General features: G+C 37.1%; 1 protein-coding gene across 1 annotated transcript in view; it reads left to right on the top strand.

The window, feature by feature from the left end:
• Positions 1-19,068, top strand: part of LOC131074286 (vacuolar protein sorting-associated protein 53 A) — a 216,527-nt gene that overhangs the window by 46,378 nt on the left and 151,081 nt on the right. The window contains exons 6-7 of the mRNA XM_058010871.2: positions 8,637-8,707; positions 8,795-8,919. Coding sequence (XP_057866854.2) covers positions 8,637-8,707; positions 8,795-8,919 — 196 coding nt within the window. The remainder of the gene's footprint in view (positions 1-8,636; positions 8,708-8,794; positions 8,920-19,068) is intronic.

Raw genomic sequence — 19,068 nt, 5'->3', positions numbered from 1 at the left:
CTCGATATTTGTGCCAACATTTTGCCACTATCTCATTTTTGTGCCTCAAAAAATGTGAAAGATGGTGTATTTGACCAACATAATGTTGGAAGCCAGTATTAAGTTTAATGGTAGGAATTATAACACTTCGAAGCAGCGGTTGTTGACAAACTTTGAATATCTCCGCCTTGATTAGATGGTGTTGGGGAAATCTACACGTCCTACAGTAGCCGGTACCAATCAAGATATGTTTGATGAGCAGAATCGTGAAGCTGTCATGCTCATCAAAATATCGGTCATCGATGATCAACTCCCATAGGTTCTGTCTAGCAAGACAATTGCCAAGATTTGGGAGCATCTGAAGGCGTTGCATGAGATTTCTGATAAAAGCCGTGTGTTCTTTCTCAAGAACATGCTTTTCTCTATCGTCATGGATGAACAAAATCCTCTTCAGAAGCATCTCACCAAAATCAAGGACATCCGTGATTAGTTGGAAGCAATCGGGCGAAAGATGGAGGAAGAGGACATGGTAGTCATCACTTTGAAGAGTTTGCCAAAGTCCTATGAACACTTTGTTGAGACACTCAACATTACTTCAACTAATGTTGACCTCAAGTTTCCCGAGTTGTGCAACAAACTTCTGCAATAGTATTGGTGGAAATAGCAGTGCGGTAGCGGTGCCAGTTCGTCCTCCACAGAACAAGCCTTCGTAGCCAAATCCTTTCACAAGGATAAAGGAAAATCTCAGTCTTCTCGGCAGAAGAGCTCTTCTTCGTCATCAAAAGGGTCGAAGAAGAAGAACGTTTTGTTCAACTACTATCACCAGTATGGTCACATGAAGCTGGAATGTTGTAAACGCTTGGTTGCTCAATACAAGCAAGCAGGTTCTCAACCTAAGGAAAATGTTGCAAAGCACACTTAGCAAAACGAATCTGCCTTTTATGCCTTCATGGCTAAAACACCTGCGGATCATGTGAAGTCTTCTCCCTAGTATATTGATTTAGGTGCTACTCGATACTTCACTCATCGACGTGATTGATTCGCAGAATATCAGTTAGGTTATGAGACACTATGCTCGACTCGATGTGATCTTCAGTTCACTTAAGTGCAGTATTATTGACCGAGAGATTCAGTCTACAGTCACTGTCGGTCTTGAGGATCATGGTCTATACAGATTCATTGATTCGGGTGATTCTCAGGAGCATGCTATTGCAGCCAAGCACTCTTCCATCAGTAACCTCTGGCATCAACAGTATGGGCACTTGAATGTGCACTATCTCTCTCAGCTTGTTCGGGAGGATCTGATTATTGGATTGCCAAAGATTAAGACCCAGAGTCTAGGAGTTTGCAAAGCTTGTCAGGCTGGAAAGGAGCATCAGACTCCATTTTTGGATGGTGACTCATGGCAAGCTTCCAAGGTATTGCAATCGGTTCATGTTGACATTTGTGGGCCGATGAACACTCCTTCAGTTATTTGGTCTAGGTATTTCTTATTATTTAATGATGATTTCAGTTGCAAAATTTGGGTGTATTTTCTTCAACAAAAGTCAGAGGTGTTTAGTGTATTTCAAAAGTTTAAGGCCTTAGTAGAAAAAGATTTTGGTCAACACGTAATTACTCTTAGGTCAGATAATGGGGGGGAGTTTTGTTCTTTTGCTTTCTCCAACTTCTGTGAACAACATGGTATTAAGCGTCAACTTACAACACCTTATGCCCCTTAGTAAAATGGTGTCCTTGAGCGGCGCAACTGCATGATAATCGAAATGGCTCGGTTTATGTTGGAACATAAGAATGTTCCAAAGAAATTTTGGGCAGAAGTAGTCTTTGCTGCTGTCTATCTCCTGAATTGGTCCACTACAATGGCTGTTGAGAAGAAGACTTCGGAAGAGGCTTGGTCAGGTCGCAAGCCCAAAATCAGTCATCTGAAAGTCTTTGGCTCCACAACGTTTGTTTGGATTCTTGATGCCAAGCGCACCAAGTTGGATTCCAAGAGCCAAAAACTCATGTTCACTGGCTACAATGACAATCACAAAGCTTACCGGTTGATTGATGTAGACACAAATCGTCTCATATTCGGTTGGGATGTTGTTTTTGATGAAGAACGAGGGCCTTTTCAGCTCTCTTCTCCTGTTTTGAGCATTGAGGATCACCCTCGGAAGGCTACAAATTTGGGTGTCCGTCTTCCGTTAGGTCCACCTGATGGGAGGGATACAGCTGCCCCAGGCTTTTTACCTGTCGCCCCTGCTGCAGGGTCTCCCGAATAGGTAGTTGCACCACTCGACTTTCCTCAAGAGAATCTTGAGCAGCATCTTGATATCAGTTTTGCTGTAAGCTACATTTCTTGCTTCATGACAGCCCCTACAGTTGAACACTGGGCTGCAACGAAGCGTGTCCTGTGCTATGTCAAGGGTACTTTTGACTTTGGCATTTTGTATCGCAGAAACAAAGATCCTAGACTCATTGGTTACACAAACTCAGATTGGGCAGGCTCTGTTGATGACAAAAAATCTACATCTGGGTATGTCTTCAGTCTGGGAACAGGTGCCGTTACTTGGACCAGTAAGAAGCAGCAAGCCATAACTCTTTCCTCGACCGAAGTAGAATATCAGGGAATTGTCAAAGTAGCTTGTGAGGCAGTTTGGCTTCGAAGGATGCTTTCGAACATGCAAATGTTTCAAGCAGGTCCTTCACCCCTCTTCTGTGATAATCAAGGAGTGCTCAAACTTGCCAAGAATCTAGTCTTCCATGAACAAACCAAGCATGTTGAGCTCCAGTGTCATTTCATCCGAAAGTTGGTTTAAGACAGATCAGTAGATTTGCAATATGTTCCAATTGATTATTAGACTGCAAACATCCTCACCAAGTCTTTGAGCCCGGATAAGTTTGTCAAATTTAGGGGGCAGCTTGGTGTAGTTGATAGATTGACCATTAAGGGAGGGTGTTAGAATAATATTATTCTATTATTATTTAATGGTCACTCATGTATTTCTAGTGTATTCTAGTCTTCTTAGAATGTTTCTATTTATGTCTTCTGAACGTTTGTTCTTTTGTAAATAAATTATGCAATTACCATAATCTTAATAATGTTAATAACATAAAAGGCATGCATAGAGAAAAACCACAAACTTTGTACTTAGTTTATAGGTTGATTTTATAAGGTCACAAACTATATTATAATTGACATTTTGACGACTGTCACTATCTAGTTATTATTTATGCTGTTGTGGTATGTTTTGTGTGATGTAATCAGCAATATGAATATCAACTACGAAAATCTATTTTCTACAATTAATGGGTTGAACTCTCTATTTTATTTGCTCTGAATATCTCTATGCTATGGAAATGCCCTTAACTATATAAAAATAGTAGTTTTTGATTGTTTTTCTACAATTTTTTTCGTTTTTGTCTAAATCCCATTTCCCCGATTTTTTGCCACTTTTTTCCTGATTTTTTCAAAAAATCTTATACTTTTGGTTTGCTGATTTTTTCTCCAAAAGATTAATGCTGCTATGGTTTATACAAATAATATTAATAGGGACTAGAGCTATGCGTACTGGTTTGAAGGGTTTTGTTAAATTTGTTAGAGTTCTATTCCTAATCTATCATGTTCCCCTGATCTGACATCATATAAAACATTGACCCAGTCGTATGAAATTGACTTACTAGGCAGGACCTCACAATTTCATAAAAACCCCAATCGCCTATCACACAATCAGGATTGATCAATGCAGCAATTATAGTAGCAATAGATGGAAGATAAGGTTCGATCACTCTCGAATATTTCTCACAAGTGCTACATTAATGAAGTAATGATTAATTTAGGATCGGGTGTCTTTGATTAGTCTTAACAATGATCTGTTAAGGGGGCAATTACTTCCAAAAGGCAGAAACCGAAGAGACACATTCTTCACAACCAATACAATCTGTAGAAAAGGGACATGACTCCCCAATGACTAGCGTGAGGTATAAGAGAACCCGCCAGCATCAAGGCAAGGGAAGCATCGAAGAATAACAGAGGCAGATACTGCATACACAGAAAACAGATCGTATAACAAAAAGGGATATTCCAACAATAGCGAAGAACTGTCAAAAGGGAACAAAAGAAGATAAATATCAATCAGAAATAAAAAAAATACAAAGGCAGATCGAATCCATAAAGAGAATCAGACTGAATCAACATAGAGGACGGCAGCACCAAATCATCAAGGAGAATCAGATCGAATACTCCAATTAGAATCAGATCATTATTTCTGTGCTAACAATAATTTATCTACCATATCGATTATTGTATACATATTTATTTTGCTCATGCAGAATGATGATGCTAAGTATATATTTGTGTGGTAGAATATAAGACATGATTGAATGTCATATATATCAATAAGGGCCTATGCATTATAGATATTGTTCCAATATGCGTTTATGATAGATGATATGCATACTTGTCTGAAATCCCTCTTGTAGGAGAAGACCTGAGGAGTAAGAAGTTGGTTGGCGAGCGGGCTCATAAGTAGGCCATCCTAGAATGATCATAGTGGCATCTAGGACAAGAGGGCACTTACAGAATCAAGTAACCCCTTACATCCACTAAGGGAGAGAAGGAATGCAGATACAAGCCACTAAGGGAGAGGGCTGTGGTAGACAACCTTCTTAGGCTTGTTATAGAAAAGTGCTTCGTGCGGACCCTCCATGTCCCTTCTCCCAACTTCAATATACTTACATGTTTATGAATATGAGAAGTTCTCTAAATAATGAATATATCTATTTGTATATTTGCATATGTGTTTCAGGTTACAGACCTTGGACTGCATGCACCATTCAAAGACATTTATTTAGTAAGATGACATCCTAACATTAATTGGTTGCAAATGTGATCTTAGGGTAAATCCTAGGACACAACAGAAAGGGGACATTACATAATCCACAGCCATTGACTCTATCTTTCAAAGGACATTCTTGGAACTCTTTGCATGAACTTTGCAAATGTTGAGGCTTATAAACAGATCTGCAACAGATTCCATAAAACCAGCAATGCAATTCACATAAGAACCATCGTTGAATATGCAATGAGATTGAGAGGAATGACTTTTTTATTTGCTCTTATAGGACAAATAAATTATATAACAAAGTCTTTTACTCCTCAATCTTATCATTTTTAGGCTAGTGTATCACAGTATTAACCAAATTAGCCTAAGGGGATACAACCATTTAGTCTTTTGGTGTGACTTGATCGTCCACAATGATATGTGCATCCATGGTCGCTTGACTTTGGAGTCTAAATGATTATAAATATGAATGACAAATAGCATTAACTTATTTTGTGACACCAACTATATACATTACTAAACATGACTCTTAACACAATCACATCTTTATTTATATTCACCATATACCTTTACAATCCCCAAACAAGTATAACATCAATAAATTCTAATCTCAGCAGTTGTTATTTGGTTTTCTCCAATACTGCTCTATTGCTAAACTGGCAAACAATGAGATATAATATAGATGAAAGATGGACTCTTGTACTATTTACCATCACACCATGCACTCCCACAAGTCATCAATTTTTCTAAAAAATCCGCCAGTTCTGCTTTGTCTTTGAGATGTATAAGATTATATTTAGTAAGGTGGCCTCCTATAATTGTTGTCCGATGACTGATAACAATTTTAAGGGGCTAGTTAAACATTTAGGAATACTGAGTTTGCAAACTTGGATGATGATATCCATAGTGATGGATCAGATGTTGAGGTCTAGGACTGGTTTGTCAGTGAGAATAAGCCTCAACAGAGAAAGCTTACAGGATTGTCATTTATGAATGGAAACTTTTTAAGTTTGATGGCAGATTGAATGTGAGTGTTTTTGAGTCATGGAACTGAGCTTTTTTGAAGTAAGACTGGATGTGATTGAAAAAAAATAAGGGCAAGTAATGCATGTTGGTGGTCAACTCATAGTTGTAACTTGGGAAGTTATGGCCAATTTGTGAAATGTTTAATACTTAGCACTTGCACTATTAGGACCTGCAATGGGATTGCCAATAGGAAAATTCATGTTTAATAATAAAAAAATTAAATGTGATACGTGGAATATATTAGTGTTAGTTTTTTTGTTGTCGAAATCTTTGATGCAAACACCTGATTTTGAGTTAAACTTTAAACCCAAAACAATGGCATTCAATTTGCAAAACTGTATCCAAGAACTATTTGTCAGATAAATGTACATGCCAGTAAACTTTGGCTTTTTTCCTACTCTTTTATTGTTATAAGCAAACTTTTATTTTTCTCCAAATTCTTTTCCTTTCATCCGACCACTTCATGGGCTTGAGAATCTCCTGGGCCTGAAAGCCCACAGGGAAAGCCTAATGGCTATACAGATTGTATTGGGAAATAATCAATGGACATTTATAAAGGTCAAAGCAACCTGAAATTAAATCTTGAAATATGTATGTTGCCATGGAGAATGAAAGGAGAATATGACCTGGTTGTGTTGGTGCATAAGTTTTGCACATCCCTAAAAGAAGCTGTGAGGGCCTGGTTGTTGAAATGGTTAGCTAGTTCGGATCATATTTTAATGTTGCCTTGTGGCAATTAAAATATTATCTTATTGTAATAAGGTTAAGCGATTTATGGCTAATAGGGCTGGGCCCAAATGTAACGTGTGGTTAAGTAATTCATGTCTAATAGGGCTGGGCCCAAAAGGAAGCGTGTCACAACTTGCAAGTTATGTAGGCCCCAAATTGGGCGCCAAAAGTGCAAATTAAAATATGTAAAATAAAGGGAATTTGGTTAAAGTCGACTTGGAAAACTTGAACATGAATCTTGTATATAAACAAGATTCATTCTACACAACAAACATCTTTATCACATGCCGTTAGCCTTACGCGAATTCAGTCAGCAAACTTGGAGGTAGAGAGCAATCCATATCTTCATGCTGCTGCAAGTCTATCTGATCCTTGAGCGAATTCATTGGACAACTTGCTGGGCAAGGTGGTGCTCTATACTTCAGTGATCTCCTTCTTCAAGTGGTGCTCTCTCTGAAGACATACTACAGCTGCATATACTAGGTTCAGTCTGCCCTAGATTGGCACTCAATTGGATAAGTAATCTGATTCATGTAATCTGCTTATGAATAAAGGAACTGATCTGAATCTTTGATGCTGGGTTTTTCCTCCAAGAGGGAGGTTTTCCCAGGCTACTTGTGTCTTGTGTTGTGTGCTTTTATTATTATTTCTGCTTATTCTCAGTCTGTTTATAATTTAACTAGATTGACATCTGATTGCCTAAAATCAACACTGGTGTGTACCAAGAACTCGAGAAAGGAATGAAGATAAGGCCTAGATAGTAATGGATGTTTACAAAACTGTAATAATGGTATTTTTTACAACAGTTATGGAGTTTTACATGACCTTCAACATATGGGACCTTGATGAGCATATCGATTAGGAGTTGAGGAAGATGAAGTTGGTGATTGTTGACAAGGATTAATGCACCCCTAGAACCTTTCTAGTGTAGATGGAGTTGCTGAAGAAATCTCAGTTGTCAATGAGTGTAAAAAAGATAAAAGAGTTTGAGGTAATAAAATCCGTTAACAAGTGTGGAGGAAGAAAAGCAATCAGGATGTGCACCTTTCTATATATAATAGAAATATTTGCTTCTGCCTGCCCACAAAAATGGAATTCAAGTATTAGGAAGGTAAACTCAAGGACTCAAAGGAAAAAATCCTCTTATAAGGAAAGCAACGATGATTGGCAATTGTTCTTTCATCTGTAATCTGAGTATTTCTCAACATTATGTTCTGGGTTATTGGTTATGGTAAGGGTTGTTTTTCTTTGAGCTGTCTTAAGATAGTTTTAGAGGACCATTGTGATTAACTGTCTTGTGTCAAGAGCTCATCTTATCATATTTTTTATTTTCTTTGGCAAAATAGTCAGTTCTGTAAGATTTTGGACAGTATGAAAAACATCAACCTTTCCAAAGTTCTTCTTTTCTTGATCATTTTTTAACTATACCACATATCTATTCCTCTTCTCAAATGTATTAATCACATTGCTGGTTGGCCGCTATACCTCTAACCTAGAGTTTGAAGAAAATTTATTTAGGGTTTGAATTATACAATTTGTGTTTCATGAGATTGAAGTTTGGATGGTTTAAACAGTTCCATAATTTGTATAATTGACATATATGCAAAGAAAGCAATAAGTTGTGGGACAAATTGCGACTTACTAGGATTGTTATCAATTGTTTCTCTTGGGATGTTGGTTACACTGGGTTGAATGAACCGACATTGTCATGAGTCCATTTGCATAGTTTTTATAGAACAAACTTCAATAAATATGTATATCATAGTTTTGCTGTTTGGAATTTTGAAAAGGTGAGCTAATGTGGTTACCATAAAATCCATTAAACTGAAGAGAAATCAATTATGATACAAACTTCAATAAATGTATTTAAATTTTTAATTCTTGATAGCCAAATTTTACCTGTAAATCAGTTGAATAATACTGCGTGTTGTTATAAAATGGTTTGAATATCTTTCCTAATGGCAGACAATTCAAGGTAGCAGGAGTGGTCAAATTATTGTGTTTAAGAACTTGCAAATCTCACAGATTAACTCTCATCAAATCTGACATTGCCTTTTACTCTTTGTAATGCTACAGTTTCAGCTGTTGAACAACTCCAAGAAATGGCAACCAAGCGTCAATATAAAGAGGCTGCTGGACAACTTGAGGTTTGTTTGAAAATTTTCTGAGACTCATTGTTAATGTTAATTCACATATTATGGTTACTGAAGTCCTATTTAATATCTTTTTTTCAGGCTGTCAATCAATTGTGTAGCCATTTTGAAGCCTACAGGGATAACCCAAAGATAACTGAGCTGAGAGAGAAGTTCAAGAATATAAAACAGATATTGAAATCACATGTATTTTCGGACTTCTCAAGGTTTTTATTACCTTTTACCTCTTGAATATAGCTGTTTTTTCTTGAATAATCATATGAGCATTTGCATACCAATCAATGAACATAAAGGGTATACGTCCAGTTGATATTTGTACTCACTGATTCAGCATTTCTTTTGATACAGAGCAGACAAAAGTAAAAATTTGCAATGATATGTGTGTATTTATGAAATTGCAGAAGTCTTTATTATTGTGGACCTCAATTTATTCTGATCATAAAATGAATATCTTCCAAATTCTAGAATTTAATGTCAAATTCTTGTCTTGTGTCTTATGCTCACTTGATGTTATTTTCATTTTATCTTTGTCTTGTAACACCATTTAATTGACTATTTGATTTAATATTCCTATCAGTGTCAACATTGGATTCAAAAAATGGCTCATAATGTAGTTCCCGTAGGCTATAGTCAGGATAAAGGGAATTAATTAATTTAATTATTTAGTATTATCTGTCAAAATCATATTAAAGGGCAATATTATTTAATTAATTTAATAAAGTTAAAAAGTGACTTTAATGGTTATTTAAGTGAGATTTTAATAAAGTCATTTTATTAATTCCCTCAGCCCAAATTTAAATTAAAAAGAGAGGGATAAACTAAAAGGTGTCTAGAAGCTTCTCCAATGGTTATAAAAGAGCAGCTTGGGCCTCATTTGAGATGTGCTTGGTTATTTTATTGTTATTGATCGGAGAGCTTCTTGGAGCTTGAACCCTAGGATGAAAACCCTAAGGGATTGCTGGTTTCGGTAGTGAGACTATCTCCCCTAGCCAGTTGCAGGAAATATCACTCATGTATTTCACAATACTTTCATAGTTGCTTTGATCAAATTTGTAAAGTCTCTATAGAGACAAATTTGCATGTGGTTCCAACTTTTATTGTGAGAGATATCAGATATAAATGCCTTGCCTATAGATGCCATTTTGGTAGTTGGAAGGATTTCATTCTGAAGTCAATGTTTAATTTTGGGTTCTCAGTAGTGTTGGCTTCTTTAAATCGTGGCTTCTACTCATAATAAATTAATCCCATTCTGTTGGACGTGGAGTTTATATCAGGCATGACGATTCTATTTGATGCAGTTGGTATTGTTGAGACTTTCATGTTGAGTGCGGCCTCTTCTTTCATGTCGTGGTTGCTATATTGTTTGGCGCGGCTCCTGGTTGAGTATTGTAGCAGGTTCAAGCTATTATCTTGGCCATGAGAGTTACTTATATTGGGACGGCTCCCTGTTTGTATGGCGTGCAGATTGCTGTGTGATATTGGCTCCTTTGGAGGGTGCGGTTTCCTTGGCATATCATGGTCCTTTAGCGTGGACACTACATAGTGGCAAATATTCTTGCAGAGTAGTCTTCTTATCTAGGCACAGACTTCCATCACCTTGTGTGGGATTATTTTCTCTTGGCAGCAGATACTCTCCTTGGACGGGAGCTTATTGTTGGATGCGGTATTATGCTTCTTGTTTTATGTAAGCACTCTAGTGATATATGAATGTTATTAATTAATGTCAGTGATTTGGCAACACTGGGTATTAATATATTGATTGTATCCTGGAGTGGAGTTCACTACAAATCTTGTGCAAACATTATTGCTGCTATTTAAGGTCAGATTGCATATTGATTTCTGAAGTATTTGGTTATACAAATTATATGCTTAATTCTATTCTTATTCTGCACTGGATATCATTATTATGATCTCTATTAAACGCATTAAATGAGCAAACACCATCAAACCTGCAATTCTGAAACAAGTTAAACGACAGCATTGAAAACCTGGGTAAGTTCAGAAATAAGTGTTTTATGGTGTGAAAATTGGTATTGTCTGCAAGGGATCTTTACACTTCAGTGTGCTGGGCCATTGAGGTCATGGTGTTGCCTGCTTATTTGAGTGTCATGAAGAAGCTAAGAGAAGGAATTCCTCATCATACCAGTGCAACAGGGCTGTGATAATAACTGGGAATGATCAAGGATGGAATCAGATATCTCTAGGAAACCTTCCTTCAATGTTGCAGATTCGAAACAACATAGAAAACCTACTTTTGCAAGTTTCTCGTTTTGCTTAGGGGGCAAACATGTTGTTCACTGTAGCAAACACATTAGAAGATGCAAACTCTTCTCTGCAACAAGTGGCAAACATGTTAGAAGTGGCAAACTCTTCTTTCTGACAAGCAATGAACTTGTTCTGATACAGGCAGTGAGTAGAATTTGAGGCAGTTGAACATTTGATTTACCATATGGCATTTGGTTTTCCATCTTCTGGTTTTTGGGAAGCTATAGGAACATGATAACTTGTCTCTCCATTTCTGGGAAGAGGTTGCCTCTCATTGTATGGCTGTAGAAGTCCATCTCCATAACAGTTGTGAGTGTTGATGCAAGTTAGAGTAGGGAAAGAGTGTGTTGCAGATGCAATGGAAACTCTATACATGTGTGAGCTGATTGAAAGCAATCTGGACATTTTAAATACCTCTACCACTCCTTTTATAGTGGAATGTAGGGTATATTGCTCTCTAGAGCTGGAGTTTTTATTGTAAGTGGGTTTTCTCCTGAGCAAACTATTGTGTTAAGTTGTTATATGTTCTTATTATTATTTTCTGCATACGTGTGTGAAGGTCTTTGTATTGCCTTGATGTGTATTAGCCATTGTGTGTATGAAACTCATTGTTAAGTGGTTAAGGATGCATGTTTAGGTGTTTAGAAGGTTCTTTGCATTGAAATCCATTTTTCATAGCAAAGATAGGTATAAGCGCCTTGTTTATGGATCAAGTGGTATCAAAGTGGTTGTTTCCTTTTAGAAATTTGTGTTTGCAAGTTTGAGCATAATGTTGGATTAAGCGAGTGGTTGAGGAGAGCAAGAACGTTGAGAGAAAATGACTGGCAAGCTAGGTTCCAGAAGCTTGAAGAAGATATGGCTCAGATTTTTAGTGTTGAGGAGAAGGTGGAGAGAATCAAAAGCATGATGCTGGTCCTAATCTCCAAAATGCAAATCTCAAAAGAGAACATGGAAGATAGAGATTTGGAGAGATAGGAAAGGGAGCAAGGTATGTCCTCTAAGGGTTTATTCTTCAAAGTGGAGCCAAAAGTTGATATTGAACCAAATAATGTTGAGATTAGCATCATGAAGAGGACTAATGGATGTCTAAATGGATGTATACTTCAGTCTCCATTAGTTGCCCCCACAACAAAAAAATCCTTTCCCAATCAACGCTTTTATTGGCATGATCTTACTTGGTATGAGAGCTATGCACTCTCATTGCTGGGGAGGGAAGTGCTATTAATCTTTTAGTGGGAAGACTTTGAAGGGTCTTCTGCACAAGCAATTTTATCCTATATGGAATCAAAGTGATGAGCAATAGTTTGGTGGTACCAAAAATGAGGATGATGACAAAGGGAGCAACGAGAATGCAACTTCCACTAATAACTCATAGGGTAGAAGTAAGGGCAACTTCCATTGCTCCCATTATAACAAAGATGGCCATTTGGATGAGAGGTACAAGAAGCTACACCTTGAGTTTCCTCATTCTAATGAGAAGAAGGGTAAAGATAAAGAAATGTCATTTACATGGAGATGGACATAAAAATCAGATGACTCTTGTGATGATGATGGACACCTATCTTGTACGTCAAGAAGGTAGTTTTGAAGATTGGTGATAGCTCTCATGAAGAACCCACCCAATTCTTTCAAGAAAAGATAAAAGTGAAAGATAAAGAAACTCAATGCCTTATTCGACTCATGTTCTCAATCTAATTTTGTTTTTTCGAGCTGGTTATTGAGTTGGTATTGGAAGTTGTGAATCACCCACAATTATAATCAACTTTGCCATCTTTTCTTTAATCCATCCGTCAGCTAGTTTTCCAAGTTCACCAAGTTGACTTAATCTGACTTCAGAATGCGATTATAGGCTTTTATGTTCTCATGCTTTCCTTGCTTTTTGTTATAAATTTCTGCTATGATCTTGTTGTTTTCCTTCAACGATTTGAATTCTACCTCGAATGCTTTCTTTAGTGCATTCCATAAGGTTGTGGATTGTTCACTTTAAGCCAATAATCTTTGTGCTCCTGATCACTTGCCATCCAAATAGTCTCAAATGTTTTACAATGCCGAACATGATCTTTAGACCCATTCCTCATAACTTCGGGAGTTTCTGTCTTTCTACACCTAGACATGTTGGGGAAGTCCAGGTTGTAATGTTCCCTTTATTTTGACCTTAGAAAATAGTTAAATAGTTGAAATTAAGCTGTCGAAAGTAAGTAAATTTAATGAGGACTAATCTTAATTATTTAAAAGAGTCATAAATTTAATTAATAATTGAATATTCCTAAGCTTTTTGAGATTATTTGTATTTAATAAATTAGTGTTGGACTATGGTTGTTTATAAAGTGACTTATTTTATGTCAATAAAAAATTATAAGAGTGTCACTTTATTTTTTCCCTTGGGCTAAAGGTAAATATTAAAAGTGTGGGAAATTTGGTTTTTCTTCTAGAAGCTTCTCCGAAATGTTTCAAAAGAATAGTAAGCGACTCATTTTGGATATGCTTAGTTTATTTTATTTTCTTAAAGAGCTCTGGGAGCTTCTGGCTTTTGGTTCAACAAGCCATAGGAGGAAAACCCTTGGGTTTGGGTGGATTGGACGAAAACCCAATTCCATCTTTGGGGTGGATTTGTTTTAGGATTCGCAATTGCACTTCATAGTTCAGTTTGTGGAGGTTTTTTGAAATTTTTGTAAGTCTCATTCTGAGACAAACTTGTAGAGTTGGAGATTTTTTTGTAATTTGCTATTCATTGGGTGAGTATCATTTAATTTGATGGAATTGGTTTGTTATGTCTAGATGATACGAGAGCAGCTTCAATAAAATTATGTGCGTATGGCATAAATGTTGGATGCCATAAATTAATATGATATTATTGTTATGAATCTATTCAAATGAAAGAGGAGGCAAATGTTAGTTGTATTGGCGTGGCTTTTCGAGGTATTGTTGGAAGCTTTTTGTGTAGTTATGAGCATTTTAGAAGGGTGTAAAATTTTTGGCCATGTAAAGAAAGCTAGGGCCGAGTAGAAGGCATGGCTGGTGCAAATTGGGGATTCAGAGCCGTTTGAACCGTTTAGAAGATATTACATTAGTTCATGGCCTCTTCCCTAGCAATGATCAAGATTTTTGAGTTGCAACAATCCCAACAGTTTGTATAGGACGACATCCACCTTTTATATCTAAGCGTTGGTGATCATTAATATTGATATTGCTTTTGTGGTGGAAATACATATCTCTACTGGACATGGGAATAGAGGCTGAGCAATGGAACATGGTGAGGTATTATGAGCTTTGGTGTTATGATTTTTGAGTACCAAGGATAAAAGCAGATCTGTGAGCTTCAACATAGCATGAGTTCACGAGCTGAACATGACCATAGGGGCGTATATTTTGTATTTTGGAGCTCTTTGCTGGTAGACCTTCCATCTGTTGTGCATGTAGGAGATTTGTAACTCAGGATTGCATCAAACGTATGAATTATCCTTGTAAGGTCTGGTCTGGAATTTATTTGTGGACATTGGAATTGATATACTATTGAGCCATGGTGCAGCCATATGCATAAAGATTGAAGGGTCTAAGTGAAGACTGCAAATTGAGCGATTGAAGTAATTATAAATTGTTATCAACATTCAATTCTACCAAAAGAAGAGGTCAGAAATAAATATCTCTATGTTGTGTTTGTAAATTATTTACTGGTGCCTCTTGAGCTTCCAGATTAATGTGTGAAAAGATAATGTAATTGTGCTTTTCAGTCTATGCATATATTTACACATTATTATTTGAGATTTGCAATAAATAAATATCATTCCCCACACTAAAACCCTACTAACGAACTATTTAAGTAATATTGTAATATTTAATGGTCATTTAAGTCATTTAAATAATTTGGTCTTTTAAGTCATTTAAATAATTTAGTTAGTAACTTTATTTTTTGTATGTCAGTTAGTTGTTTTTAGTAACTTCTGTTTATGCCTTTCATGTTTCTATTCTCGATCGTTTCCATTATGGAAAGATCGTCTTGTAATCTCCATATAAGGAGCCTTCGTTTCCTTTGTAAATATATAAAGAACTATCGATTATTATTTCATGATATCAGAGCTTACGAAATTTGTTTGTCAAATTTTTTAATAAAATTCGTAGCTTCTTTACATGGAATTTATTTCCGAAAGTTTTTCTTATGATTTTTTATGAAAAATCGTAGTGTGGTGATCCTGAAAAATTATTTTCAGAAGTTCTTTTTCGATTTTTTTACAAACAAAATCAAGGGTTTGTCTTTCGTGGATTTTATTTGCAAATTCTGGAAAGGCTTTTGTCTGAGAAATGCAGGTTTGTTGAGGCGTTTTTTTATGGATGTCAAGGGTTTTTCAATAGCTGTAAATCGCAGAGGGTTTTGAAAACTCATGTCATTTTTCTTTTGTGACGGATTTTCTCTGAAGATCACACGACATTTTTTTTGCGCAATTTTGTTGCCTGTGACTATTATTTTGCACGAGTGATTTTTTTTTTGCAGCTCAATGCTGCCAGTTCTAAAGGTTGCATGTTTTTATGAAACTTGTGGGTTCTATTCTCTACCTATGCTTGTGTTTTTGCACATCTTTTGGTATTCTACATGTACGATGAGACAGGTGTGACAGCTACCCTTTCCTTTGCTCATGGCTTTGGTTTTTTCCACGATCGAGTTTGCACGACTAGTGACGGCTAGGGTTTAAGTGCCACCTGGTTTTTTCCACATGATATCGTCTTCCTTTTTACTTCAGCTAGGGTTCTAACATGCGAAGATTTTCTATTTTTGGCAATTTTTTTGAAAAAAAATCGTGGTTTCTAGAGGGTTTTTTGATTTTTTTCCAAAAAAAATCATGAAGGGTTTTCACAAAAAATCATGTAGGGTGTTGCTGTTTTTTGGGTTTTTATCGTTTTTTCACAAAAATGAAGGTGTGTGATTTCAGCATCACATTAAGGGTTTGATGATTTTTCCACAAAATTGTGGTTTCAGTTTCTTGTCGATTTTTTATCAACAAAAATCGATTTTTTTTTTGAGAAGTTGATCTTAGTGTCTCTAGATAAAGGGAGGGATGGATTCGTTACCCAACATCATTTTGGAAGGTTCAAAGGCAAGTGGTAAACTTGGTCATATCCAAAAGTTCTACAGAAAGTGGTTGGCTGATCAGTAGGCCAACCAAGGAGGGTCTCAACAACAGGCTTATGTCGCAGACCGTTTTGTGGAGATGGAGGCAATCTTCTATGTAGGGTAGTTAGTATAATGACCACTAAGGGAGGGTATTAAAGTAATATTGTAATATTAAATGGCCATTTAAGTCATTTAAATTGTTTAGTTAGGAACTTTCTATTTAGTATGTTAGTTAGTTGTTTTTAGTAACTTTTGTTTATGCCTTTTGTGTTTCTATTTGTGATCGTTTCTATTATGGAAAGATTGTCTTGTAATCTCTATATAATGAGCTTTCGTCTCCTTTGTAAATATATATCGAACTATCAATTATTATTTCACGAACAAACAATACAAACCATTAGAACTAAGATTCAGAACAACAGTATAGAGATTTGATTACTTTCAAATAAGGTGTAGTGTCCCCTTTTTGTAAATGCCCCATTTTTTGCCCTAAAATCACAATTCCAAGTAAAACAAGAAATGGAATAGTGGAACATTAACTAAACCATATGATATACCTAATTTATTAATGGAATTCAACCATAGGGAAGCTAGGATAAGGTGACTTGATAAGGTAACCTAGAGATCCTCTACCCTAGGCCCAAGAGAGGATATACCATCCCTCATGGCCTCATGTGTCCTTTGCCATCCATATGAGGTGCTGTACCTAGTAAGGTGTCCTATAACCGTTCCCCTTCATCATGCCATCCTATTCCATTCCCTTTAAATGGAATCCTTAATCCCATAGTCAACCATGGTAGGGTTTTGGGGCAACTACAATAGGGTGTCCTGAGAATTCTTTCCTCCTAAGCCCAAGGGAAGCACTCCTTGCACCCCCTTGGCTGTATGGTACCATTGGTCACCACCATGAGCTGGCGTGCTTAGAAGAGGACCTCATCGCTGTTTCCCCTCCTTGCATTCCCTTATTATTCCTACTGTGATTGATTTCAGCACTTAAACAAGCATGTGAAAATTTACACACACACACACACACAGAGCTTTGGACTGCATACACACTATAAATGAGGTGGTGTACCTAGTAAGGTGTTCTATAACCATTCCCCTTCATCATGCCATCCTATTCCATTCCCTTTGATTGGAATCCTTAATCCCATGGTCAACCATGGTAGGGTTTTGGGGCAACTACAATAGGGTGTCTCGAGAATCCTGTCCTCCTAAGCCCAAGGGCAGCACTTCTTGCACCCCCTTGGCTGTACGGGACCGTTGGTCACTAGCATGAGGTGGCGTGCTTAGAAGAGGACCTCATTGCTGTTTCCCCTCCTTGCATTCCCTTTGATTGGAATCCTTAATCCCATGGTCAACCATGGTAGGGTTTTGGGGCAACTACAGTAGGGTGTCCCGAGAATCCTGTCCTCCTAAGCCCAAGGGCAGCACTTCTTGCACCCCCTTGGCTGTACGGGACCATTGGTCACTAGCATGAGGTGGCGTGCTTAGAAGAGGACCTCATTGCTGTTTCCCCTCCTTGCATTCCCTTATTATTCCTACTGTGATTGATTTCAGCACTTAAACAAGCATGTGAAAATACACACACATACACACAGACAACCAGCTTTGGACTGCATACACACTATTGATATTAATGTTTATTATGCGGCCTACCACAAGAATTATTATATCATATCAAATCACAGTTGCAACACACACACATGCACACACACACACAGTTGCACACCACACACCACACACCACACACACACACAGCTTTGGACTGCATACACACTATTGACATTAATGTTTATTATTATTTCATTTCAAATCACAGTTGCAATACTAAATCCCTGTATGCCTGAATCTGATTATCTTATATCAGATCTGCCCTTGTTCGTTGATGCCTTGTGTTCTCTCCTTCAATGATTCCCATCAATACGGGGGTGTAGTCATGCCCTTTCAATATTTCTACCCCTTTGGAAGAGTCACAACTCTCAACTCTTCCTCTTAATCTCTAGGTAAAACTTAATTATTATTTTTATATAATCTCTTACTTAATTGGGTCGCTATCCTTTGAGATTAATTAGAATTACTGCTTATGCTAATTTCTGCCTTTGTAAATTCGCTTCTCTTTTGAATATGATGTCTGCTTATTACAATAGGCTGCTCTTTTTTAAAATGATTTTCCTTTTTCCAATCTCCATGCCTCCCCCTTCCTTATCTTACCTTCCTTTTATATCCCATCGTACCTCTTCTTAAAGGGAGGCTATCTCTCACAAGAAGTCGGCCTTGTTTTGTTTACCAAGTTGATTCTCATAAGATTATCAATTTAGTGCCCTATAGTCAATGCACATCCTCATCGTACCATCTTTTTTCTTGGAGAGTAAATGGATGAAGCGAATGGGCTACAACTTGGTTGAATGTGTCCCATCTCTAATAACTCCTTTATGGTTTTTTCAATTTCCTCCTTATATTTGTGTGGATGGTAGTAGGGTGTGGTGACTACTGGTTTTGTCTCTTCCTCTAACTCAATAGAATGTTCAAAACCTCTTTTGGGAGGTAAACCTAGGGGGATATTATCAAAAACCTTTTTGTGTTTATTTAGCAATGGTTGGATATCTATATGGACTTCTTTACCTTTGGAAGTGGTTTTGTCTAAGATTAGGCATTGGGCTACTTGTTGTGAGGTATTCACACATCGCCCCATTGCAAATGGGGACCCCCACTTTTTCCTTGCTTTCTAAGATAGCGTTAGGGTCCTTAGCTATTAGCATTTGCATTAGAGGGGTATAGGTGGTCAAAAGCCAGGAGTCAGGTGGATATCCCTGTGTGAGGTGTAAAATGAGTAAGTTAGAACCTTCACTTCATGTGCATACCTTCAGGAGCGTACTTCATGACCATCACCCTTGGAGCGAATTTCTCTAAAAGCCTTGTTTGAGTGTGAGTTTGAGCAAAACCTAAAGATTGAATCAATATGCAACAAAATGATTGAAGA

Source organism: Cryptomeria japonica, chromosome 7, assembly GCF_030272615.1.
Source record: "Cryptomeria japonica chromosome 7, Sugi_1.0, whole genome shotgun sequence".
In the NCBI taxonomy this organism is placed as follows: Eukaryota; Viridiplantae; Streptophyta; class Pinopsida; order Cupressales; family Cupressaceae; genus Cryptomeria; species Cryptomeria japonica.
The sequence above is the reverse complement of the archived record's forward strand: the minus strand, read 5'-3'. Positions and strand labels throughout refer to the sequence as shown.